The 26,401-nt window shown below is 41.8% G+C and overlaps 1 protein-coding gene and 1 long non-coding RNA gene across 3 annotated transcripts in view; one reads left to right on the top strand and one right to left on the bottom strand.

Annotated features, from left to right (window-relative positions):
* Positions 1–10,914: 10,914 nt before the first annotated feature.
* ID4 (inhibitor of DNA binding 4) lies at positions 10,915–14,281 on the bottom strand. Of its 2 annotated transcripts, XM_019945211.3 has the most exons (3): positions 13,418–14,271; positions 12,969–13,027; positions 10,915–12,402 (listed from the first exon to the last, which is right to left on the bottom strand). In XM_019945211.3, the coding sequence occupies exons 1-2, from the start codon at positions 13,856–13,858 to the stop codon at positions 12,983–12,985; spliced, it is 486 nt and encodes a 161-aa protein (XP_019800770.2). In that variant the 5' UTR covers positions 13,859–14,271; the 3' UTR covers positions 10,915–12,402; positions 12,969–12,982. The 2 variants fall into 2 exon arrangements, with proteins under 2 accessions (XP_019800770.2, XP_019800769.2); XM_019945210.3 differs by lacking the exon at positions 12,969–13,027 and having other exon boundaries at positions 13,418–14,281.
* Positions 14,282–14,597: 316 nt separating this feature from the next.
* The window catches only part of LOC109551580 (uncharacterized), a 382,304-nt gene continuing 370,500 nt past the window's right edge, over positions 14,598–26,401 (top strand). The window contains exon 1 of the long non-coding RNA XR_004528378.2: positions 14,598–16,272. This is a non-coding gene — a long non-coding RNA (uncharacterized lncRNA). The remainder of the gene's footprint in view (positions 16,273–26,401) is intronic.

Genomic DNA, 26,401 nt, shown 5'->3' with positions numbered 1-26,401 from the left:
CTAAGCCAGAAGGTTGCACCTTCCCCTAGACAGGCAGAAGAAGTTCCTGCAGGCGATAGGCCCTATTTATGAGTGTAGTGTGCCTTAAAATTCAAAAGAGGGCAGCAGATAACTGACACTGCCTGTAGGACCAGGAAAGTGTGTAACCTGAGGAATGTCAGCAGGAAAATCTGCTGGTTTATCAAAACTCACGTCCTGCAAGGGTTAGCTGAGCCAGAAATTTGTGTTTCTGGAACTGTGTGTTTAACGTCGAAGCAAATATTTGATTCATGGGATCTAATGAGCTTTGGTGATGTTGAGGGCAAGTGTGGGCCTATTGCCCACCACGGCAGCCTCATACCACGTTATGTAGTGGTTTAAAACCTGTGATGCCGATGTCAGCAAAGTCAATGCCGAAGTACAGGAGAAATGGCCATGAGGGTGAGGTGGAGAGACTGCCTGTATGCTTTTGCTGCCTTGTAAGTACTTTTGCTGATATTCTGAAATGAGCAGGACGGAGTGTACACAGTCTCTTCCTACCTGGTAAATTCCACAGGGACTGAGATTCCCAGAGTATGGAAAAAAGTGATTCTCTTATTCTCTTTGAGATTTTCCAGTGCTTCCAGAAGAAAGTGTATGATGGGAAGGACAGGCCCCAGCTCCCGGGAGATTGGGGTTTCAGGGAGGCTGGGGGCAGGTGGGGTGGAGAAGGAGAAAACATTGCGGAAGGGGAAGAGGCCGGAAGCACTTGGATTAAAAGCAAAGCACAGTCCTCAACCCAATCCTGCAGAGTTAAAGTGTTAGGATTTCATCCCTTGGATCATTTCTTTGTGATCCTGCTTCCTAAAAAGAGTGATAATCAGGTGTTGATTCCAAACACAGCCTCCCAGAGAAATTCTTCTGTGTCATTTGGCAGGGACAAACAGTGAACAGAAAGGAATCTTCTTTTTAAAATCAACCGTGAAATGATATTGCAAGGCTCATAATAGTCTTTTAAAAACATTTGACCTGGCTTTAAGTAATTATTTTCATTCTTGATCTTTTTTTTTACGAAAAGCATTTTAAAATCATGTCATCTACCAAGAAAGCATCAAATACGTAAAGAATCTAGAAGATGTTGCCTTTTAAAAGTTGAACCTTCTTTATTTTGAGCACATTTTTGATTTCTAGAAAGCATTAAAGGTTTTTTACTCCATCAGCAAGTTAGATTACACTGTGAAGAATGTCCATTGAGACTTGGGAAAATGCACATTATTTTTTTTTCCATAACCTAAAATTAACAGCTGCTATACTGTCTAGGTACACAACTGATGCTAGACAAAGGGTTTCTGAAACACATGCCCTAAAATTGTGGACTGATTTAATATTAAACGATTACTATGGAGCTGAGGAAATCAGCCCCTTTACAGATGTTGGCAAACAGAGGATTCTCTTCATCTGTATTATAATAAAAACCAGACTTGGCAAGTGCTAACTGGTCTACAGTGATTGTGTATTTCTCTGTATTCTTTAAAATATCGAGGCAGGAGATTATTTTTTACTAGTGTTTCACATGTCATGGAATTAGAGCTGCAAATTGATAAACAAATTGATAGGGTCTCTAGTGCCCCATAGGGTCATTAAGGACTTCTGGGGCTCTTGTAGGTATCCTTGGAGTCTACTTGTAGAATAATATAATCCAGAGTAATCACGAGATCTTTCACCTCAAAATAACTCTAGGCAAAATGATACATTTCTCTTTTCCAGAGAAGTCATCTCTAGAATTTCAGAAAAACAGTTTTGTTCTCCTGAACATAGCTCTCTCAGGAATGACTCCAGTCAATCCTCAAATTATAAATGCAAAAGAAACCCAACAACAACAACTGATGGGAACATACTGTATAGCACAGGGAACTCTACTTAATGTACTGTGCTGTCCTAAATGGGAGGGAAATCCAAAAGGGAGGGGATATATGTATATGTATGGCTGATTCATTTTGCTGTTCAGTAGAAGCTAACACAACATTGTAAAGCAACTATACTCCAGTAAAAATTAATTAATAAAAAATGCAAAAAGAAAATGGCTGTATCTACAAAATTTTCATAGGAAGAAAATGATCCACAAGAAAAAAGAAATACACGTATCACAACAAATAAGAACCTGATAATATAAATAACCATAAATCTATTGAACTTAATAAAGTTAAGGAGACTGCAGTTTGGAAGTCCTGAATTTTGCTGGCAGCTCTGACCTTCCACTAGGTCATCTTACAAAAGGCACATTTTTACATTTCAGAGCCTTGGTTTCCTTTTTGGTAAAGTAAGGACATTTGAATTTACTTAAAAATTCTTATCTTATGATTCACTGAAGTATTGCAGTTGACCCTGATTTCTTTCCCTTGTTGAATTAATCTTGGCTTTAGTTTATGACAAAGCATAGCTACCAGAAATTATGTTAAGCATACATTATAAAGATAGACTTTTCTAAGCTATGAAGAAATAGACAAAGTTTAATGCTGCTTTTAACTTTTGTTTCTCTCTTAAATACCACCTGGAATCCCGTGTACCACTCCAGTGTTATGTCTTTGGTTTTCAAAGTTGTTTCTCTACCAGGAGAATATTATTAGGGTGCCAGATTATTGAGCCCTGAGCATGGGAGTTTATGTGTGGAGTTCCTCCCTCTGCCCCCATCCTCAGCATCTCTCTCAGTCCTGTAGCACTTAGCTATCTATCAGAAAATAGATCAAAAAGCAAACAAGCCTTCCGCCTGACCATGCTAACAGCAAAATCAACAGCTATAAGGCCACCATTTTAATTTCCTGTAAACCATCATCTATCTTTTTCACTATCTGCAGTGCCTTCTCACCACTGCAGCTCCTTCTTGCTTTTCAGACTCCCACTTTTTCTCAAATCCTTCTTCATCCATCCACATTTATGTCATTTATGTCTTCTATATGCAGAGTACCCCTGGATTATTCTGGAGAAAACGAAATGACAAAGAAAGCAGTTTCTGCACTTAAAAGGTTTAAAATCTTGGTCTCCCTGAAAGGTTTGTGCGTTGTTGAAATCTTTGTCCTCCCTACTGAGGACCCAAGTGCGCACACCTCCCTTGCTCCTGCATGCTTGATAACCCCATTTTCATACTGGAAGAGGGCAAGTACATTTTTAGGCCTTAGAATATGAATAGAGGCAAGAATGATTAGAAGAAAGGAACTAACATATACTGAAGAGTTCATATGGCTGACACTATGTTAGGGGCTTTGCACACATGATCCTCATAAAAACTCTTACTGCTAACTATTGTAACCCCATTATAAAAGAAAGCTTTAATAAGGCTCAGAGAGGTTAAGTACCTTGCCTAAGGCCACACAGTAAGTGGCAGAGTTCAGAATCTAATTCCACAGACTTGCTAGTGTTTCCTTTTATAAAGTTCTTATTCACAATTTTGAAAAAAGGGAAGCTGGTGTCTCTACGCTTTTAAATTCATAAAAATCGTGTATAATTTTAGCAAGAAGAAATCTATTACATGAAATGAAGGTACAATTGTATCGTATCCCAATTTTACACGCATATGGTATTTTAACATTTGCTAGCTATGAATTAGGACAGTTCCAAGGCAAAAACAACAGATTGGGGCAAGCCCAATTAGACTGTTTTTCTGCATCATGTTAAAGGCAGTCCCTTAGGATGATATAATATACTAGGAGAAACGAAATATTTTTTTCTAAATTTGTTTATCCAGAAGAATCTCTTTACCATTAAAGTAATACTGCTCATTGTTGCCTGTGCAGGCACACCTTCTCCAAACATTTTTTGGGTCATCACATAGATATAATGACAGAATGTAACGATTTAGAATGATGTATAAGAGGGTAGAAACTGACCTCTTTCTTTTATGTCTTTCCTTAGAAATTTTAAGAGTTAATGGAATGGGTAAAGCAAAGTAGGTTATTATGAGTGCCTTGAGTCATGGACAGACTGGAATGAGAACCAAGGTGAAGGAGGACTCAGCATCTTGCCTGTAGTCTTGTCCCAGCAGCCGCAATCCACAGTCTCACTTTTGAAGCCCTCTCTCCTATGCATCCTCTGCTAGTAAGAACTTCCCTTCTCCCACTAGATAGTATTCCCATGACCTTTTGTTGATATTGTATTACCCTGTCCTCTTTACTTGATCAGAGCTCCTGGAAAATTGGAAAGTGGTGAAAAAGAAGGAGAAACACACCACGCGTGTCATGACAACAATAGCCGAAACCTACATAACATTTTACAGCTTACAAAATACTGTTTCTCAAAATGGGGTTCCTGGGGGACTTGTCTTAGATTCCCAGGGAAAAGCTAAAATGCAGATTCCTAGTTCCCCCCCTATACCTGATGAATCAGAATCTCAGTGGAGGGGAGGGAGGGATGGGTGGAACTCAGGAATCTAAAACTTAAAACTCTCTTCCGATTATTTTTTAATATATACCAAAATTATAACCATTGTCTTATAAAATATTTTCATATATGTTACTGTTTTGTATTGTTCAAGAGCCCTCTGTGCTAGGTAATTATTAATATATACCCATTTTACAGATGAGGTGATTGGAACGTGCAAAAGTTACTTGCCTGAGGAGACACAGCTAATTAGCTGTAGAGCTCTGAGTAGCACCCAAGTCTTTTGCCTTGGCCACATGGTCTGTGACCCCTCCCCACACCATGAGGCCTCTGTTGAATGGATTTAACAGAGGATATAACAGTGGAGGATAATACAGGGTTCAAATTCTTTCATGCTTTTGGTTTTGGACTTAAAAATTCATCACCAAACCCGAAGTCACATAGATTGCCTCCTATGTTTTCTTCCAGAAGTTTTACAGTTTTCCATGTTACATTTAGGTCTATGATCCATTTTGAGTTAATCTTTGTGAAAAGTGTAAGCTCTGGGTCCAAGTTCATTTTTTGGTACATGGACATCCAATTGTCTCAGCATCATCTGTGGAAAAGACTATCCCTTCTTCACAGAATTGCCTTTGCTCCTTTGTCAAAGAGCTTTGATCCTTGTTGTAAAAGTACTTTACTTCTATTCTCCTTTTTAAAAGGCAGCCAGGGGCTTCCCTGGTGGTGCAGTGGTTGAGAGTCCGCCTGCTGATGCGGGGGATGCGGGTTCGTGCCCCGGTCTGGGAAGATCCCAACATGCCGCGGAGTGGCAGGGCCGGTGAGCTATGGCCGCTGAGCCTGTGCGTCCGGAGCCTGTGCCCCGCAACGGGAGAGGCCACAACAGTGAGAGGCCCGCGTACCGCAAAAAAAGGCAGCCAGGTCAGTCCTAAATGTAATGACTATTTGTTTAGGATTAGGACCCCATCCTTTTAGGAAGGAACATGAGGTAATTTGTAGATGAGAATATGACCTAAACCCCCTAAGGGTGAATTGGAACAGAATCCATCCGTACTGAGGTTTGTGGCCCTGGATTAGAGACAGAAAAACCAGGTTCTAGACCTGACTCCACCATTCACATTTTGGGCTTGTCTCCTTCACTGGAAAACTGGGGGGATATTGCAAAACATATGCTTACTTATCATATGATTAGTAAGGTAATTACTAATAAGGTTACTCATCATAGGATTCTGCTTCGAGGGCCCCAGATCATAATAAGGGTAGTGAAACTTCCATCTGGAAAAGGGTTTCCCATTCTGGCAGCAAGCTTGTTCTTTCAGAACTGACTCATGAGGATTCACTGCATTTCTTGCGGCTGATCTATGATACCCATGTCACTTCACCAGTCCCAGAGAGCAGAGGCCTAAGACACACGCAGAGACCTGATCATGCAATCTTCCTGAATACCCCCTGCCTGCGGCTTACGTCCCAGACCCATCACATCCTGAGCCTGTGTAGCCATCCCTCCTAGCCCCATGTTTTCATTTCTGACACTGAGGTGTCTTTGTTTACTTATCCCAGCTGGGATCAGGAATGTTTCTTTCTTTCTTGGAGATACAGGATCCGTTCAGCCTCTCTTCTCTCCTTCTCAATCTCTCCTTCCAACTCCCTCTGCCCAAGGCTGACCACACTCCCTCACTCTCAAGAACACACAGCTTATCTATTTTCCATGTTTAAGGCAGCCAAAGGCTTTAAAAGATAATGAAAATCTCTCAACTGCACTGTTGAGTTGCAAAGAATTTGCTAGATTTGCTGGCACAGAGAGTTACAGGAATGTTCTTCTAGTACTTTGTGGTCTGGAATCCCTGGAGGGTCAGGAAGCTACAGGAAACACAGACATGTGAAAATAATTATACTATAGCAAGGGGTGTGTTGGCTCTTTGGGGAATGAGGGGGAGAGGCATCATATACTTCTTGCAGAAGAGGGGACAGTTGGGTCTCACAGGATGGTGAGGAGGTCAACAACAGGCCTAGACTGGGAGTGGGGGTGAAGGGATCCAGGTACAGAGGAAGGGAAGCATCAAAAAGCGTGCCATTTTGGATGTGGACAGATCAGCCCTACCCACAGATGGGCAAGTTGCCTTAGCTGGTTTGGCTGGCTGGGGGGGTGCCCCTCCCCCCACCACCACCATCTTCCACGTGTGTCCTTCCTGAGCCTGCTCTCTTCTTAACACTCAGGAAATCAATCATACTCTGTCAAGACTAGAGAGATAAGCATGCCTTGCTGTCTAGCACCAGCAGGACGAGACCTTCAGTGCAGCTGAAGCATAGACTGTGCTTAAGGGCAGCCAGAAGTAAGGAGAGAAAGGACTGGTGGGAAATGAAAGTTGAAGGATCCTTCCACCCAGGTCATGGGGGCAGGAAAAGGACCTTGCCTAGCCCTGGGTTCTTCTTCTATCTTACGGCGCAGCTCCAAGGAGGAAGCCACGCACCCCGTGTGCTGGGGGGATCTGAAGGAAGCACGTGGATTGCTGCGCTCATCCAGCGATGGCAGTGACTTTTAGGAACCGAATGGCTGGCACCCTGATCTTGGATTTCCCAGCCTCCAGAACTGGGAGAAATCAGTGTTTGTCATTTAAGCCACCCAGTCTATGGTACTTTGCTATGGCAGCCCCAATTCACTAAGACAATAAGGAATTCGGAAAGAGTGACGTGTTTGCAGAAACCATAAAATGCTGTTTCAAATCTACTGCACTTGAGAGGCAGAGAGGACAAGAAGGCAGTTGGATATATTGGGCTGAAGCTCAGCTGTGAGTCAGTGTAGATGAAGGGGCAAATGAGTCACTGAGCGCTCTGGGAAGATAGATACGCTGTTAAGGGGATATTCTTAATGCAGAGCAACAAATATTTTACCATGCCCTGGTTAAGCACTGTAGGGCATGCAAAGATGAATTCTGCATAGGCTTCTATCTTAAGGAGCCTACTTTGTTTTAATTATGGCCATGGACTCAGGTCCAATATGTACAAAAAGTATTTCTAAGAAGTATTGCTGAAGTAAGGTGTAAAATTAATGTCTACAAGTTTAGGTCTGTTTCCCTGGCTTTCTCTGAGGTTTGACATATAAGTACGTACCCCTTTTGTTTTCATTCTTTTTTTTTCTTCGGATTACTTATGAGATTAAACCAAATTCTAGGATATGATAAACATGAGAATTGATTTACTTGCTCTTTATTTTCTATCTTACTTTATGCTTAAACATAACATGGTTAAATCATAGCTGTGCAAAAAATAAAGGGTGCATCTTTACGAAAATCTCCAATCTCAGGAATTAAAGTGGAGAGAGAATGGAGGAAGGTTAACACAGTTGACTTACTTTTTAGAGCAAAACACCTTTTAAAAAGATATTTTCCTGTATGTTGGTTAACTATTTTTAGGTAAACACACACACACAGAGACACACACGCAGCTACAGTCTCTCAATTGACTGCTAAAGCTTATGAAATGTGCAGTAAATATTTAAGAAAATGCTTAAAATATTTAAGAAAATATTTAAACAGATAAGTAAATATTTAAGGAATATTCTAAAATATATGAATTTGCATGAAGGACAACTGCAGGACTGCTGTACGCTCCTTTAGAAATTAAACTTTGGAATAAAAGATAAAATTTTAGAATTTGAATTTAATAGGCATGCTAAAAGTGCTGATATGCGCTTTATAGCATCACAAATTGAGAAACGGTAATTTAAAGCAAGTAATGGTATCTTGTTTCACCAGAAATTTGTATATTTTGTCAATAATTTTGTAATATCTTAGAAAATCGCTTTCTAAAGTATGAGATTTCTTATTGAAAAAAATTCAGATACAGTGGATTCATATAGAAAATTTGTCTTTGGTCTCTTTATTTAAACATTTTAATTCCTCTTCAATCACATTTTAGCCTGTGGCATACACGTACCACATTTTGTTCTTCCCCCAGAAACTGATGTGTTTACTCTTTTATGGACTCAAAGGGGCTTTTCAAATTAACTTCAATTTTTATGGCCCCTTTTTCATATCCCATGTGTGAATTTACTGTGCAGACTTATGAATGATGGAACCACCTTCAGCAGCTGACTATAGAATTGCTTTGCTTGGGTGAGTATAGAAAACCTTTGGCAATGTGGTTCGGACCCGAGTTTAGCACTTAAGCGAAACTTTTTAGAACTGGCCAGGATATAAATCAATATGAAGGAGGCACCTGAACGCAAGAACACATTTTTAAAAATTCATTAAAAATTATTTTCAATTAAGTTTCTACGACCGAAGTTCATCTCTCTTGAACAAATTAGTTCCCTTTTTAAGTTTTATCTTTTCAAGTATCTATTGTGTCAGTGCTCAAGGTAGAACTCTAAGTAAAATTACAATTTTAAAACCTTTTGGGCAATGATTCCAATTAATATAATTAATATTTTAGCAAAATGTCATGGGCTGTAATTGAAAGAAATCATCTGGGTCTGAAGAGTACCTACTGAGGGCAGCCCTATTAAGATTAATTCTGAGGTGGGTAAATTAATTTCCTGGACTTGCAAAGCAGCAAAGGGAAGCTTTTCCCTCTTCAGAAACCTGGAGGGGTTGGTCTTTGGCCCTGTTGAGGCCCAAGGACTATCTGGGCTGATTACCATACATATAATTAAAGTGCATCAGCTAGAAAGGCAGAGCCAGTTCTATTTGGCTCCGAACTACTGTGAAATAATTTTTCTGTCTACATTATTTACCGTGTGTGCGTGTGTGCGTGCGTGTGTGTGTGTGTGTGTGTGTGTGTGTGTGTGTGTGTGTGTGTGGCGGAGGGGAGTCTAGTTTCCCTTAATATCATTCCGCTGCCTTCTTGGGATTCGTGCTTCCTCTCCTAGCAGACACCAAAGAGTAGACAAGATTTCCTTAGCATTCAAACTAGATTTTCTTTCCGTTCATATCACCATTTTCAAGACACATTTTTCATCACCTGGTAAGAAACACTGTAAATAATTGAGGTGATCCATCAAGAGACCCATTCTTGATAATGAAAAATTGCATAACTCAGTAGAAGTCAATTAAAAACCACGAACTTCACAACCCTTTGCTCAGTGAAGATTTATTATTATAGAGGCATTTAATACAATCGATTATGGGGTCAAAATTTTTTTAAGTTCTAAAAAGTCAGTTAAATCTTGACAATAAACTTAAGATTTACACAATATCAAAGTATATTAGTTCTTCAAAATGAAAAGTTTTTTCTTTTCCCTCCTTTAACACAAAATGTCTGAGATGTTCAGGATTTTAAAACCACACGAGAAACAACAATCCACGGCGAGATTTTTTTTTTCCTTTGTAGGTTTTAAATGATTCTTACTCTTTGGTTGTGCCTATACAATGAAAAGTAGACAACAAATTAAATGAGGTAAGTCAGGATATTTTTCTCTGTTAAACCAAATATCTGAATAATTAGAACTACCTACAAAATGACTCAAAATGTTTTTGTTACCTGGTTACTTGGTTAGGACACAGCCAAAATTTAATAGAATGAACTATCTTATACAACTGCATATAATTAAGAAAAAATAAACAGTGACTTTGTTTCTTTAGAGACATCCAATGCTGTGTGAGTGGCCAAGGGGAAAATGCCAAGTCTCTCAAATGTAACATGCATAATACTTTTCTTGCCTTTTAGTGGTTTTCCATGGCCCACATATGAAATTAATTAAGGAGCAACACCTATCTTCAAAAATCAAAAATACTTATTTTGAGGTACCTAGTCTCCCAGCATAAGTTTAAAGTGTGCTTAGATTTGGTGGGATATGGTACTCAGGCCTGACAGACGCCTAACTCCAGCCAACAGAGCACATGTGACTTGCTTCCTACTGAAATTAAACTGCCAAATAAAAAGGAGGGATTGTCCCCTTTCTTAATAACAACGAACGCAATCGTTAGAATTCTTCAGGTTTGGAATTCGAGCACAGCTCTTGTGTTTTCCTCTTGATGTGTGACAAGAATGAGTAATATCAAAAATAAAAATAAACCTCATTTAAACAAGCAGTCCTCTGACTTTATAAGCCTCAACATCAAATACATCAAATTCTAAAACTACCTAAGACCCGTGAAATGTCAAAGCTGAGGGGATGACACGCTGGAGACAGGGGACAGACTTTTTAAATCTTTCAATTTTTTTGAAACTATTAGCATTAACTTTGTTCATTTCTGTTGAGATATTGCCACTTCAACTGACTACGAGAAGCCACATTTCATATTCATATAAATATTTGACTTTGACCTCATAAAAAGTCCCTTGGGTCTATAATACTTTTATTCTTGTATAACCTAAAACAAATCCTTTCCTTTTAAAAATCAAACAGACCACGTTACACACACAGTTGACTATTTACAAAGCACCCAATTAAATCCTACTTAATTCTCTCTCACTCTAAAAATTCCATCTAACTGGTGGGTAGAGTACTGATCACATTAAATGCATAATGCTCACAAGCCCTGAAAGTCCTACCTAACCTAGAAAACACTACCTTCCTTAAAGAGAAAAGAAAGTCTTAAAAATAAGTGTAAGGTTTTGAAGAAATGAGACCAGAAATCACAGTACAAGACAGATAAATCTACTTTAATATTCACATGTAAAAGTTACACATCACAAGAGATTGGACAGTAGTTTAGCAGTTAACTAACATAGCTATAGTGAAAATCATTTTTATAAAAAAATAATCTAGATGCGGTCATCAGAATTTTTGGTCTACTTAAAGTTAATGTTTGAAGATCGACTTTTACCCCTGCTTGAAGGATTTGCCATTATGCCTTTCGAATTTTTTTCTCCCACTGTTGCCTATTAATATTCTTTGGAGGAAGGAAAGCAGAAAGTGTTCATTTCCAAGAGTTTGTCCTTTGGTAGCAAGCAGAGAACATTTTTCATTTCTATGATTTAAATAGTCTGTACAGACATGAAACTTAGTGACATTAAGCTTTAGTGTAAAATGAAGAATGATAAGTATTTTTTCACTTTGATTAAAACAGTAGATTTCCTAAACTCATAAGGATCCAAGCATTTCCCCATCCTGTAAGCAAAATCATTCAGAATCCATTTTGACCTCAGTTAAAAAACAAAAAACACACACTTACTCTTTATATATTACACTATCAAACCCTGTACTTAGAAACTGATAAAGCATATTATCAACATGTATGCTTCAAATACAAAGATTTCAATCTAGGTTAAAGAAAACACATTTGAATGGACTCAGAACAAGTTTATTTTGTGATTAAACATCTCATGCAGTCATGCAGGACCACTAGCTATAACTGTTACTTCCGAGTCTACAGGACACTGGGCAAAACAAAAACAAATTAAAAGCCAGGCCAAACAGAAAAGACATTCAAGATACCAAGAGCTCTTCAACTGAGCTGGAAAATAATTTTCCAAAAGAAATATTCCCATAGATTAAAAAAAACACACACATAATATTTACAAAAAAATATTTAATTAAAAATATCTTATAATTACAGTAGTCTATTAAAGCATATACTTTCTCACACTTATAGAACATCTCTATATATACACGGTATGAAATGTCACTCAGTTATCTATACAATATGTAACATTCCTGCAGGGAATAGAAAGTTCCCTGCCCCCTTATAATCATCTATTTTAAACAATAGATGTAAAAAAAAAATATCTACAATGCTCTTGTATATTAGTAAAGCTTCAAAACAAAAATTGAGCTCCTTGGTCACAAAGTAGGTTTCTAAAAGTCAGATTTGCTCTTGATCTTTTATCAGTCCTGTCACACTTAAGCTTAAAAGTTTAACTGCACCTCCAAAAAACACAGAAATGTACAATTCACAGCGGTTATAAATGAGACGAAAGAGAATACGTATGTAGAATGTTTATGAACGTGCAAAAAAAAAAAAAGGATGAAAGTTTTATTTTTCTTCCCTCTCTCTCTTGGAATGACGAGTGAAACGTTTCTAGGATTTGCTGATGTTTTTTTCCTTTCCTCCGGTGGCTTTTTCTCTAACTTCTGCTCTTCCCCCTCCCTTTCTTGTGCTCCTGGCTCGGGCTCAGGCGGCCGCACACCTGTGGAAGAGGAATGAATAGAGGGGGTGTGTGAACCTTCCCGCTGCAGACTAACTGGCGCCACCGACCAAACTCAAGACATGCTTGATCAACAACCCAAAACAAACCACCGGGTCAGACTACACTCGCAGTCCGCCGCCCGGCCAGGCGCCGAGCAGGCAGCTGCGGGCCCCCGGGAAGCCCGAAGAGGGGATCCGAACTCCCGGGCCCTCCCTGCGTCCTCCTTCGTGGGTGTCAGAGTGCGCGGGGGGGGGGGGGGGCATCGGGCACCACGCCCACGAGGGTACCCTCCCTCGGCGGGGAGAGGGCAGTAAGAGCCCGCCGGTCGCTGGGGGCGGCACGGGGGGTGGCGGGAGCGTGAGCTGATCCTTCTCCATTTAGAGTGAACCCCCAGCTGCTGAAGCTAAGCTTCACTTACTAACTGGGTGGCAGGGAGAGAGGGGGGGTGTCCACCTCCTTGGGAATTTGCCCTCAGAAATGCTGGAGGCAAAGAACGCCGCTGTGGAAGGCGCCGGGGACGGGCGTCTCTGGCGACCGGCCACACGAGAAGGGAAACGCGCGCTCACCTGGACAGCTAGGCTCAGCGGCACAAAATGCTGTCGCCCTGCTTGTTCACCGCGCCGGCCTGGAACAGCAACGAACACCAAGGGAAAGGTGAGCAGGCGCGAACAACGCACTCGCCACGGTCTTCCTTGATTCGTTCTCGGAACCCAGGCTGGCCCGCCGACGCCCCCATCCCAGCCTACAGCCCTGGGGACGCCCCCTTCCCCGAGCACAGGCTGGACCTGACAGCCCACGGTGCGCACAGCCCTAGTCCCGCCCCGCGCATTCACCCGGCCTGTGCTCGCTGCACCCAGCCCGCCGCTGGCGGCCCCCGGCGCCGGAGGAGCAGGAGGGTGCAATTGTCATTCTCGCCCCTGCCCCGAGGAAACGGGAGCGCCCGCGTCCCACCACCCCGCCACCGCCCTCCTGGACTCCCACGGGGTCCGCCCCGGGCCGGCAGCCGGCCTCTCACCGGGTCGGTGTTGAGCGCCGTGAGCGGGGTCCGCGGCGGCGCGGCCGGACAGGTCCCGGCCGGGTGCTGCGGCGGCGCCGGCGGCGGCGGCTGCCTCAGCAGAGCCGGGTGCGTCTCCAGCGCCAGCTGCAGGTCCAGAATGTAGTCGATAACGTGCTGCAGGATCTCCACTTTGCTCACTTTCTTGTTGGGCGGGATGGTGGGCACCAGCCTCCGCAGGCGGCTGTAGCAGTCGTTCATATCGCACTGCAGGCAGAGCGCCGGCTCGTCGGCCGCCGCCTCGGCCGCCTTGCAGCGCGCTGCCGCCGCCGCGGCCGCCGCCGCCGCGGAGCCGCCCAGGCTGTGGCCGTGCTCGGCCAGGCAGCGCAGCGCCAGCTCCCCGCCGCCGCAGCCCGACGGCGCCTTACGGCCCGAGGGGCGCACCGGGCTCACCGCCTTCATCGCGCGCGCCCTGCGCGAGCGGACCCGGTGGGGCGAGCGAGGGAGGCAGGCAAGCTCCAGGCCCCCGCCCGCGACCGGCTCCGCTCCTCTTGCCTTTGCGCCCCGCGCGCTCGGTCCGCGCTTGGGGAACCGCGAAGCTCCCGGCGATCCCGCGCCCAACAATTGACAGGAGGGTCGCTCCGGGTTTTGCGAGGGGATCTCTGCTCAATGGGCGACACTCGGCCGAGACCAAAAGGCAAGAAAAATCAAAAGCACCGGAAGGAAAGCAGCCCACCGGGTTCCCTAGTCACTCCCTTCGGACCTCCAACCCCACCGCCGCCGCTCCGCTCCCCCTAGCCCAAGGTTTCCCCGCTCCGGTAACCGACCCACAACCGCACCTCCGCTACGCTCTCGCACGGCCCGCCGCGCAGCTGTATTTATAAGCCGCGCGCCCCGGGGGCGGGGCCAACGCGTTGGCCGTGTCGCCGGGCGAGGGAGCAGAGCTGGGCTGGGCTCGCGGGCGGGTGCGCGGAGGGAGGCGACGAGGGCTGGGGCTCCGGGAGATGCTGGGGGGCGGGAGCTGGGCAACCCGAGTGGCGGGGTGGGCGGGGTTCTGGAGTGGCCAGCCAATCAGGCGGACGGTGCCACCTCAGGGAATGGCGCTCGGGCCAATGGGAAGGGCGCTCCATTCCGTCAACGCCGTGGGTGGGGGCTCTGAGAAAAGAGAGCTGGGTGGGAGTCGGGCCAAGCTGGTGAGTGCCTTAGGGAGGGGAAAAGAGAGGGAGAAGTTCCTGCGAAGAACTGCGGGAATGTGCGGCTGGAATTTACTCTACCCCCGGCTTAGGCGGCTGAGGGAGCGCTGGGCCCTGCTCGAGGCTCTCCTGTTACTCCGAACAGCGCGGCACCCAGGGACCCTCCGCCACCAGTCACTCCATCCCTGGGATTCCAGCGCCTTAAGAAGGACGCTGTTCAAGAAGGCACGTTCGTTCTCCTCTCTATTTTTCCCCTCCATTTCTTTATTCGCCTTTTCACAATTGCCGAAACCATAATGATGGAATGGAATGCGGAGGCTTTCCGTTCCTGTTTTTAAAACGTTAAAGCTTAGGGGGAAAGAAAAAGAAAAAAGAAAAAGAAGGCCAAATGCAGATTTTTGGTGAAGGGACGTGTAAGTAAAACCAAAACGTCGTAGGGTTTTTCTTTTACCCATCTAGATGCAAAAGTGGGCTCAAGAAATGCAGTTGCCTTCAGCATTAAATTAGGGCACGTAAATATTAAAAATGCATGGGCACGGAGTATTTAAAATTTCACCATGACATATAATATTAATCTGTTTTATGTAAAATTCATACCTGTAACTTAATGTAGGCCATTAATGCACTGCTTCACGTACCCCGCTTTAAATAAGATACTGAGAATGTCCAGAATCTCCTCCTTTTGCAACGAAGCATTAAAATTCACACTTCCAGTCCCTGGAGTCCTGCTTGGGCCCCACCCTGCAGAAAAGTCTGCTAATTAAAGACGTTTCTGTGTTAGATTTCTAATGGGAAAGCTGTCCTTCAATGGCTCAAAACAAAATTGCACAATGAACTTTGATAGGGCCTTGTGTGTACTCTGCAAGAAAAACTTGAGCCCTTCAGATAAGAAATGAGCATAAAAACTCTGTCAGTGGGGACATGAATTTTGTGTGCCTTTACCCTGCAAACCTCCCACCTTTAGACAAGCTGGGAGATGAATTAACTCAAGAATTTTCTTAATTTATATACATGATATGGATTGATGCCTTCATTTTTATAGATAATTGAAAGAAAGAGATATGGACCTCATTTCTTCTTGTCTACCCTCTGTAAGGAAACCCTCCCTTCCTTCCCAGAACAGAAATACCTGAATCAGGCAGGAATTTTGTTTAACCACGTGGGTACTTTATGACTATTGCATTGCTATTTCCCCAGAGCACATTCCTTTTTCCTGATGAAGTGAGGAGTGACCTTTTAATGCTGGTTTCACAGGTAGATGCAACAACCCTCCTCTCCCCTAATCCTTATGCATTAAGGCCTCCAATAATTGTTGGGAAGCGAGTGACAGTCTCATTTACTCATGAGCATACCTAGATGGTCTACATACACACTTATCAAGAAAAGCAGAATTAGAAAACCCAAAAGAAGGCTCTCTTCTAAATACAGGCATAGTTTTATATAGGCTTAAATTGATATAAATACACACAGAGTGAATATTGTCAATTTTGATAGAAAGCTGGGCAAGGGAGCCCTGCTGGGTGTAAGCTATTCCCCTGGTGCCAATCACATCAGCATAGGTGATAATAATAAAAGGATATATGTACAGATGTTTTGTTCCATTGATTTTTTTTTTCCTCCTTCCTAGAGTTTAAAAACTGCTCCAAAATTTAAAACCTAAGATTATTCTCTGCTTGGCAAAATGTAAGTATGCTAATATGCCTAGGGCACACTCACACTTCAGAACTTTACGTGTCCTAGGTTGCTTAAAATTTAAGTTTGAAATAGGTGACACAAAGGGACAGTCGTATCCATCTTTTTGGACTTGGTGAAACCTCAGAGAGCCATGCCCTGGGTGTGGCCAGTGCCAGATACCAAAGTTTCAAGTTTTTGGGGGGTTGCTGTGTGTGTGACTGGCTTAAAGTCAGAAAGACTGAGTGACTTTGGGACTCTGGGGGGTAAGTTAAAGGAATGTACTCTGGCCACATGATCAAGAACACCCAGGAAAAATGTGATCTCCAAATCCTGCCAGCAGAGGAGGTAGAATCAGTTATTGTATCCCTCTTTGTGAAGGTGGGAAGGCAGGAAGATATTTAAAAAAAAAAAAAATCAAAGTTCTACATAAAACACGATACAGTGGAAAGAAGGTATACATCCTGTGCTTTTTGGCCCAGGAAACGAGAGTCCTCGGAGCTACACAGCGTTATGTTTTTGATTTTTAGACACAGTCACTTACATGACGTCAAAGCTAAAGTCACGAAAGACTCCAGGCACTGATAGTTCAAAACAAGAGGTTACTCAGCACTTGCCAGCTTTTGGAAAAACCTTACAAGCGACATTATTTCTGCCGTGTAGAAAAAGAAATTCAGTTTCCCACGACTCTTCCTTTTACTTCAAACTGCTTCCCTCGCGCTTGTAAAAGTAAGGCAGACCAGCCAAAAGCCCTTTGCCATGAAAGTGCTAGAGACTCCCAAAATGTACCTCAATGGGAAACGGGGGTGAAATATTCATAGGAGAATTGCTAGGGAGTCCTGGTGACCAGAGTCATGTGTACACCCCTCCTCCAGACAAAGGGGTCTGCAGCCCTTTCTGGGGTTGCTTTCTAGATGCTAATCAGACCCTCGCTGAACTGCAACACCCGGGCTCTTAGAATTCACAATCGCCCTGTGTTTACATGAAGCAAGGGTATCCAAGCATATTGTGCTATTCAGCCCAAATGCCTTTTTAGGACTTGATACTTCTTTCTCCATGGCCTGCAGTGAAACAGTGGGTGGGCTCAGGCTCACAGATAAACATGAGCGTTCCCATGCCTTGGTCCCTCTCTGGATGTAAGTGGTCACTGCACAAGGCACATGCATTCGTTCCGGGCATAAGAAACCCCTATGTACGCTGCTGCAGGAAAGTCCCTTGCTCCAAAAGAGTAAATTGGGCAATGAGGCAATTCAAACTCAAGGCTGCTTTATCTGGTACTAAGCATTACAGACTTACTTGTGCTACCCTTGGACTGCTGATACCAGTCCCGGAAACACTGATGACCTCTTGGTTTGCCCGGTCTTGGAAAAGGCTTATAGGAAGAGGACTTTATATACTGAACATAGCCGGGCAGTTGTGGCCATCAAAAATGCCTACTACAGGAGTTTTGAAAGGTAGTCTGTTGAAATAAGATGTAGGTGATTTTTTTAAAAGCTCTCTTCGGACTTCCCTGGTGGCGCAGTGGTTGAGAATCTGCCTGCCAATGCAGGGGACGCGGGTTCGAGCCCTGGTCGGGGAAGGTCCCACATGCCACGGGAAAACTAGGCCTGTGAGCCACAACTACTGAGCCTGTGCGTCTGGAGCCTGTGCTGCGCAACAAGAGAGGAAGCGACAGTGAAAGGCCCGCGCACCGCGATGAAGAGTGGCCCCCGCTTGCCACAACTAGAGAAAGCCCTCACATAGAAACGAAGACCCAACACAGCCAAAAAAACCAAAAACAAAAAACAAAACCTCTCCTTAGACAGATTAAGGACAGAAAATGAGAAGACAAAGGTGTCATTTGTTTTTACCTTAAGAGTCATCAAGAACATGGGCTCGAAATCAGCCTGGGCTCCAGTTTTGGCTCCTTGATTTACTAGTTTTATATCATTAAGCTGGATTCTTAAATTCTTGTGCCTTTATATATGAAATGAAGATAAAACTATCTACTTCATAAGGTATTTATAATATATATGCAAACTTATGTAAAGTTTTTAGAGCAGTGTCTGGCATATAATGTGTGCAAAAAATGTTAACATTTATTATTATTTTTGGTAAATAGTTCTTCCCAGTTTGTGGCTTGTCTTTTCATTCACTCAATCTTTTGAGAGCAGAAGTTTTTAATTTTGATGATGTTCAGTTAATCAATTTGTTCTTTTAAGGATCATGCTTTTGGTATTGATCTATCTAAGAAATCTTTGCATAACCCAAGGTAACAAAGGTTTTCTCCTAGAAGTTTTATAATTTTTAGGTAGGGTTGGTTTCACAGTCCTGCAACTTATTCACTCACACAGGGTCCTGCTCATAGAAGGGCCCCATGCTTGGTTTAATGCTCAGCTATTAGCATTTTGAAATTCTCAGTAATTTCTGAACAAGAGGACCTGCATTTTCATTTTGCATTGGGCCCACGTGATATGTAGCCAGTGTTGGTTTTATGTGTAGGTCTATGATCTATTTTGAGGTTACTTTGGTATGTGGTTCAAGATATGGACTGAAGTTAATATTTTTGCATATGCATATCCAATTGTTCCATTGGACTGCCTTTGCACCTTTGTCAAAAGTTGGTTGTATATATGTATGGGTCTATTTCTGGCCTCTGAATTCTGTTCTGTTGGTCTATTTGTCTGTTTTTACACTCTGACCACACTGTCTTGATTACATAGCTTTATAATGTCTTGAAATCAGGTAGTGCTGATTGGCGGATCTTCCAGCTTTGTTCTTTCTCCAAGTTGTTTGGCTAATCTGGAGATGCTGCATTTCCATATGAATGTTAGAATCAGTTTGTGAATTTCTTCAAAAAAGGACTTGTACCCAAAATATATAAAGAACGTATACCCAGAATATGTAAAGAACTCTTAAAACTCAATAATAAGAAAACAAACAACCCAGTTAAAAAGTGGACGCAAGACTCGATCGGACAATCCAGTTAAGTAAGATATGCAAATGACGAATGAGCACATGAAAAGATGCTCAGCGTCACTGATCATTTGGGTCGCGCTTCAAAACTACAATGAGATACCACTTACACACTTGTCAGGACTGCTAAAATTAAAAAGGCTGACCATACTAAATACGGGTGAAGATGTGGAACAACTGGAACTCTCTACACTGCTCGTGGGAATGTAAACGGAGAAAAATCACTTTGGAAAACAGTTTAGCAGTTTATTAAAAAGTTAAACGTACACATATCATATGACCCATCCATTCCACTGCTAGGCATTTATCCAAGAGAGATAAAATCATATATCCAGGGGCCACGAAGGGACATGAGAATGATGGATGTGTTTATTATCTTGATTGTGGTAATGGTTTCACTGATACATAATACGTTGAAACTTATCAAGTTGTACATCATATCTGTATCTATACCTATTGTATGCCAATTATATCTCCATAGAACTATTTAAAAGTATTAATTTTAAAAATTAACGTTAGGATCTCAGAAGAGTCCCTTCCATGAATCCACCAGGGTTTGTTTTCTATCTTCCATAACGGCATTTTATAGTCTCACTCTTTCTCTTTCTTTTAAACTCTGTATCAAATTGCTCTCAAGCAGGCATTTCAGGATTAACTGCATTCTGGTGAGATGCCCTCCAAAGCAGGCATGAGACATGTACTGCTTCAATGTATCAGCTGTCACGGTTATGCATGAACATATTCAGTCACTTGCCAGAAGTGGATTCTGCTAAAACCACATCCACTCCTCCCTGTTTTGTATTGTTCTGATGTGACAGGGATTTGAGGTTCTGAGGAGGACTCAGCCTGATTATTTGGAATACTTTTCCCTTTTGCAAAAACTAAAGCTATGTTCTGGACTCTCATCTCCATGCTTCACCCCGGTTGTGACCTCTTCTGTCTCAATTACCCCAAATTAGCAGCTGCCGTGGGACAGATGCACACTGAGTGGAGAAGATAAGCAGCCTCATCGTTCTGTTTTCAGGATGGCCTAGGATTTTTTCCTCTTCCCCATTTCCTTCCCAAGAAAATAAACAATCTAACAGGATTAAATGCATTCATTTCCAGAGCAGGGAGCAAAAATTCCCAATAGGCACCATATTTTTGCCTTTAAAATCCTGTGGCTCAATCTGTAGCCTCAGCTTCTCCATCTGGCAAGAGAAGGGATTTACAGGGATGGAGTGAGGATTAGCTGCTTTGAAAGCCCCAGAGGAAAGGCAGTAAGTAAACAATAGGGGGCAGTATACTTGCGCATAATAGATACTCAATGTCCATTAATGTCTGTGCCATTAGTGAAAGGGGCTTGTAATAGGTAAAATGGTTATGAAGATGCCAAAGAGACCAAGTTCCTGCTCTAGCTTATCGTTATGCTTTAGCCTTTTGAGAAATTCAAAACAAAATTTATTTATTCGTTTGTTTGCTTATTTATTTATTACTTAAAAATTCGTGCCAGTAAATTTATTTATTTATTTATTTATTTTTTGCGGTACGCGGGCCTCGCACTGTTGTGACCTCTCCCGTTGCAAAGCACAGGCTCCGGACGTGCATGCTCAGCGGCCATGGCTCACGGGCCCAGCTGCTCCGCGGCATGTGGGATCTTCCCGGACCGGGGCACGAACCCGCATCTCCTGCATCGGCAGGCGGACTCTCAACAACTGCACCACCAGGGAAGCCCTAAATATTTATCTATATATTCCTCTGCTGCATTCTTTCTTGGAGCAGGTAATAATGTGAGACTTTGCCAAGAAATGTTCTGCTCATAGCACAAATCATTGCTAGACTTAAGTGATGGAGGGGTTTCGTTATATTTCCCTTTCTTTTAAAGTGAACACAAAATAATCTCAGAATATAGAAAGAGCACAATTAAATGTGTTTTAACTACTTAGAGGAAAGATACCAAATAAACAGTAATTTGCTTCACATCTTGGAACTGAATGTTGAATAGGAATCCATCACAGAAAATCTGCCTTCGCTGAGAAAAAACCTTCCCATTTTCTTGATTTCTAGGTCAAGGTTCCTAAGAACAGATAGAATGTTCAAGAAACAGTTGAATTGGGGCTTCCATGGTGGCGCAGTGGTTAAGAATCCGCCTGCCAATGCAAGGGACACGGGTTCGAGCCCTGGTCTGGGAAGATCTCACATGCTGCGGAGTAACTAAGTCCATGTGCCACAACTACTGTCTCTGAGCTCTAGAGCCTGCAAGCCACAACTACTGAGCCCATGTACCACAACTACTGAAGCCCGTGCGCCTAGAGCCCGTGCTCTGCATCAGGAGAAGCCACTTCAATGAGAAGCCTGTGCACTGCAACGAAGAGTAGCCCCTGCTTGCTGCAACTAGAAAAAGCCTGCGTGCAGCAATGAAGACCCAACGCAGCAAAAAATAAATATAAATAAATAAATTTATGAAAAGAAACAGTTGCATTATTTTTACCCTGATGAGGAATTTTGGAGACATTTTTGTAGAACTCACGCAGTTGTCATTGGTTATTGGATGGCTCACAGTGTCAGCGAACTGTGTACCTGCGGTGGAAAATGAGTGTGTGGAAAGTAGATGAACAGCATGAAAACTCACTTGTATGTAGAATAATTAAACGAGTACATTTTTCTCCTAGTGCAACAAAGCACCAAAGGAATTAAAGACGCAGAATTAAAGGAAAGAGACTGAGTTAACTTTGAACTTTATCAGCGTTGGTAATTGTATATAAAAAAGTTCAGTTTGAACAAACCATCCCTTTGGGAGGCATTACAGGTAGAACTATTTTCCCTTGAATAAAATTAAATGATATTATAATCTTAAGTGAAATATTTTTTCTTTTTAAAAAAATTTTTAAATTTAATTTTATTTATTTTTTTATATAGCAGGTTCTTATTAGTCATCAATTTTATACACATCAGTGTATACATGTCAATCCCAATCGCCCAATTCATCACACCACCACCACCACCGCCTGCCGCTTTGCCCCTTTGGTGTCCATACGTTTGTTCTCTACATCTGTGTCTCAATTTCTGCCCTATAAACCGGTTCATCTGTACCATTTTTCTAGGTTCCACATATATGCGTTAATATACGATATTTGTTTTTCTCTTTCTGACTTACTTCACTCTGTATGACAGTCTCTAGATCCATCCACGTCTCTACAAATGACCCAATTTCGGTCCTTTTTATGGCTGAGTAATATTCCATTGTATATATGTACCACATCTTCTTCATCCATTCGTCTGTCGATGGGCATTTAGGTTGCTTCCATGTCCTGGCTATTGTAAATAGTGCTGCAATGAACATTGGGGTGCATGTGTCTTTTTGAATTACGGTTTTCTCTGGGTATATGCCCAGTAGTGGGATTGCTGGGTCATATGGTAATTCTATTTTTAGTTTTTTAAGGAACCTCCATACTGTTTCCATAGTGGCTGTATCAATTTACATTCCCACCAAAAGTGCAAGAGGGTTCCCTTTTCTCCACACCCTCTCTAGCATTTGTTGTTTGTAGATTTTCTGATGATGCTCATTCTAACTGGTGTGAGGTGATACCTCATTGTAGTTTTGATTTGCATTTCTCAAATAATTAGTAATGTTGAGCATCTTTTCATGTGCTTCTTGGCCATCTGTATGTCTTCTTTGGAGAAATGTCTATTTAGGTCTTCTGCCCATTTTCTGATTGGGTTGTCTGTTTTTTTAATATTGAGCTGCATGAGCTGTTTATATATTTTGGAGATTAATCCTGTGTCTGTTGATTCGTTTGCAAATATTTTCTCCCATTCTGAGGGTTGTCTTTTCGTCTTGTTTGTGGTTTCCTTTGCTGTGCAAAAGCCTTGAAGTTTCATTAGGTCCCATTTGCTTATTTTTGTTTTTATTTCCATTACTCTAGGAGGTGGATCAAAAAAGATCTTGCTGTGCTTTATGTCAAAGAGTGTTCTTCCTATGTTTTCCTCTAAGAGTTTTACAGTGTCTGATCTTACATTTAGGTCTCGAATCCATTTTGAGTTTATTTCTGTGTATGGTGTTAGGGAGTGTTCTAATTTCGTTCTTTTACGTGTAGCTGTCCAGTTTTCCCAGCACCACTTATTGAAGAGACTGTCTTTTCTCCGTTGTATATCCTTGCCTCCTTTGTCATAGATTAGTTGACCATAGGTGCGTGGGTTTATCTCTGGGCTTTCTATCTTTTTCCATTGATCTATGTTTCTGTTTTTGTGTCAGTAAAATATTGTCTTGATTACTGTAGCTTTGTAGTATAGTCGGAAGTCAGGGAGTCTGATTCCTCCAGCTCCGTTTCTTTCCCTCAAGTCTGCTTTGGCTATTCGGGGTGTTTTGTGTCTCCATACAAATTTTAAGATTTTTTGTTCTAGTTCCGTAAAAAATGCCGTTGGTAATTTGATAGCAATTACATTGAATCTGTAGATTGCTTTGGGTAGTATAGTCATTTTCACAATATTGATTCTTCCAATCCAAGAACATGGTATATCTCTCCATCTATTGGTATCATCTTTAATTTCTTTCATCAGTGTCTTAAAGTTTTCTGCATACAGGTCTTTTGTCTCCCTAGGTAGGTTTATTCCTAGGTATTTTATTCTTTTTGTTGCAATGGTAAATGGGAGTGCTCCCTTAATTACTCTTTCAGATTTTTCATCATTAGTGTATAGGAATGCAAGAGGTTTCTGTGCATTAATTTTGTATCCTGCACTTTACCAAATTCATTGATTAGCTCTAGTAGTTTTCTGGTGGCATCTTTAGGATTCTCTATGTATAGTATAATGTCATCTGGCAACAGTGACAGTTGTACTTCTTCTTTTCCAATTTGAATTCCTTTTATTTCTTTTTCTTCTCTGATTGTCATGGCCAGGACTTCCAAAACTATGTTGAATAATAGTGGTGAGGGTGAATATCCTTGTCTTTTTCCTGATCTTAGAGGAAATGCTTTCAGTTATTCAGCATTGAGAATGATGTTTGCTGTGGGTTTGTCATATATGGCCTTTATTATGTTGAGGTAGGTTCGCTCTATGCCCACTTTCTGGAGAATTTTTATCATAAATGGGTGTTGAATTTTGTCAAAAGCTTTTTCTGCATCTATTGAGATGATCATATGGTTTTTCTCCTTCAATTTGTTAGTATGGTGTATCACATTGATTGATTTGCATATATTGAAGAATCATTGCATCCCTGGTATAAATCCCACTTGATCATGGTGTATGATCCTTTTAATGTGTTGTTGGATGCTGTTTGCTGGTATTTTGTTGAGGATTTTTGCATCTATGTTCATCCGTGAATTGGCCTGTAGTTTGCTTTTTCTGTGAAATCTTTGTCTGGTTTTGGTATCAGGGAGATGGTGGCCTCATAGAATGAGTTTGGGAGTGTTCCTTCCTCTGCAATTTTTTGGAAGAGTTTGAGAAGGATGGGTGTTAGCTCTTCTCTAAATGTTTGATAGAATTCACCTGTGAAGCCATCTGGTCCTGGACTTTTGTTTGTTGGAAGACTTTTTTTTTTTTTGTGGTACGCTGGCCTCTCACTGTTGTGGCCTTCTCCCGTTGCAGAGCACAGACTCCGGACATGCAGGCTCAGCGGCCAGGGCTCACAGGCTCAGCCGCTGTGGGGCATGTGGGATCTTCCCGGACCGGGACACGAACCGCATCGGCAGGCGGACTCTCAACCACTGCGCCACCAGGGAAGCCCTGTTGGAAGATTTTTAATCACAGTTTCAATTTCATTACTTGTGATTGGTCTGTTCATATTTTCTATTTCTTCCTGGTTCAGTTTTGGAAGGCTATACCTTTCTAAGAATTTGTTCATTTCTTCCAGGTTGTCCATTTTATTGGCATAGTTGCTTGTAGTAGTCTCTTAGGATGCTTTGTATTTCTGTGGTGTCTGTTGTAACTTCTCCGTTTTCATTTCTAGTTTTATTGATTTGAGTCCTCTCCCTCTTTTTCTTGATGAGTCTGGCTAATGGTTTATCAATTTTGTTTATCTTCTCAAAGAACCAGCTTTTAGTTTTATTGATCTTTGCTATTCTTTTCTTTGTTTCTATTTCATTTATTTCTGCTCTGATCTTTATGATTTCTTTCCTTCTGCTAACTTTGGGTTTTGTTTGTTCTTCTTTCTCCAGTTCCTTTAGGTGTAAGGTTAGATTGTTTATTTGAGATTTTTCTTGTTTCTTGAGGTAGGCTTGTATAGCTATAAACTTCCCTCTTAGAACTGCTTTTGCTGCATCCCATAGGTTTTGGATCATCGTGTTTTCATTGTCATTTGTCTCTAGGTATTTTTTGATTTCCTCTTTGATTTCTTCAGTGATCTCTTGGTTATTTAGTAACGTATTGTTTAGCCTCCATGTGTTTGTGTTTTTTACGTTTTCTTCCCTGTAATTCATTTCTAATCTCATAGCATTGTGGTCAGAAAAAGATGCTTGATATGATTTCAATTTTCTTAAATTTACTGTGGCTTGATTTGTGACCCAAGATGTGATCTATCCTAGAGAATGTTCCATGCGCACTTGAGAAGAAAGTGTAATCTGCTGTTTTTGGATGGAATGTCCTATAAATATCAATTAAATCTATCTGGTCTATTGTGTCATTTAAAGCTTCTGTTTCTTTATTTCTTTCATTTTGGATTATCTGTCCATTGGTGTAAGTGAGGTGTTAAAGTCCCCCACTATTATTGTGTTACTGTTGATTTCCTCTTTTAGAGCTGTTAGCAGTTGCCTTATGTATTGAGGTGCTCCTGTGCTGGTTGCACATATATTTATAATTGTTATATCTTCTTCTTGGATTGATCCCTTGATCATTATGTAGTGTCCTTCCTTCTCTCTTGTAACTTTCTTTATTTTAAAGTCTATTTTATCTGAGTATTGCTGCTCCAGCTTTCTTTTGATTTCCTTTTGCATGGAATATCTTTTTCCATCCCCTCACTTTCAGTCTGTATGTGTCCCTAGGTCTGAAGTGGGTCTCTTGTAGACAGCATATAGATGGGTCTTGTTTTTGTATCCATACAGCAAGCCTGTGTCTTTTGGTTGGAGCATTTAATCCTTTCACGTTTAAGGTAATTATCAATATGTATGTTCCTATGACCATTTTCTTAATTGTTTTGGGTTTGTTTTTGTAGGTCCTTTTCTTCTCTTGTGTTTTCCACTTAGAGAAGTGCCTTTAGCATTTGTTGTAGAGC

This window comes from Tursiops truncatus, chromosome 10 (genome assembly GCF_011762595.2).
Source record: "Tursiops truncatus isolate mTurTru1 chromosome 10, mTurTru1.mat.Y, whole genome shotgun sequence".
Classification (NCBI taxonomy): domain Eukaryota; kingdom Metazoa; phylum Chordata; class Mammalia; order Artiodactyla; family Delphinidae; genus Tursiops; species Tursiops truncatus.
Note: the sequence above shows the minus strand (reverse complement) of the source record. Positions and strands in the feature narration are given on the sequence as shown.

Coding starts and splice junctions, on each gene's coding strand:
- ID4 (XM_019945210.3), bottom strand. CDS start 13,858: ATGAAGGCGGTGAGCCCGGTGCGCCCCTCGGGCCGTAAGGCGCCGTCG. Junction 12,403..13,417: donor CGGCGCTCAACACCGACCCG/GTGAGAGGCCGG, acceptor CCTCTTCCACAG/GTGTGCGGCCGCCTGAGCCC.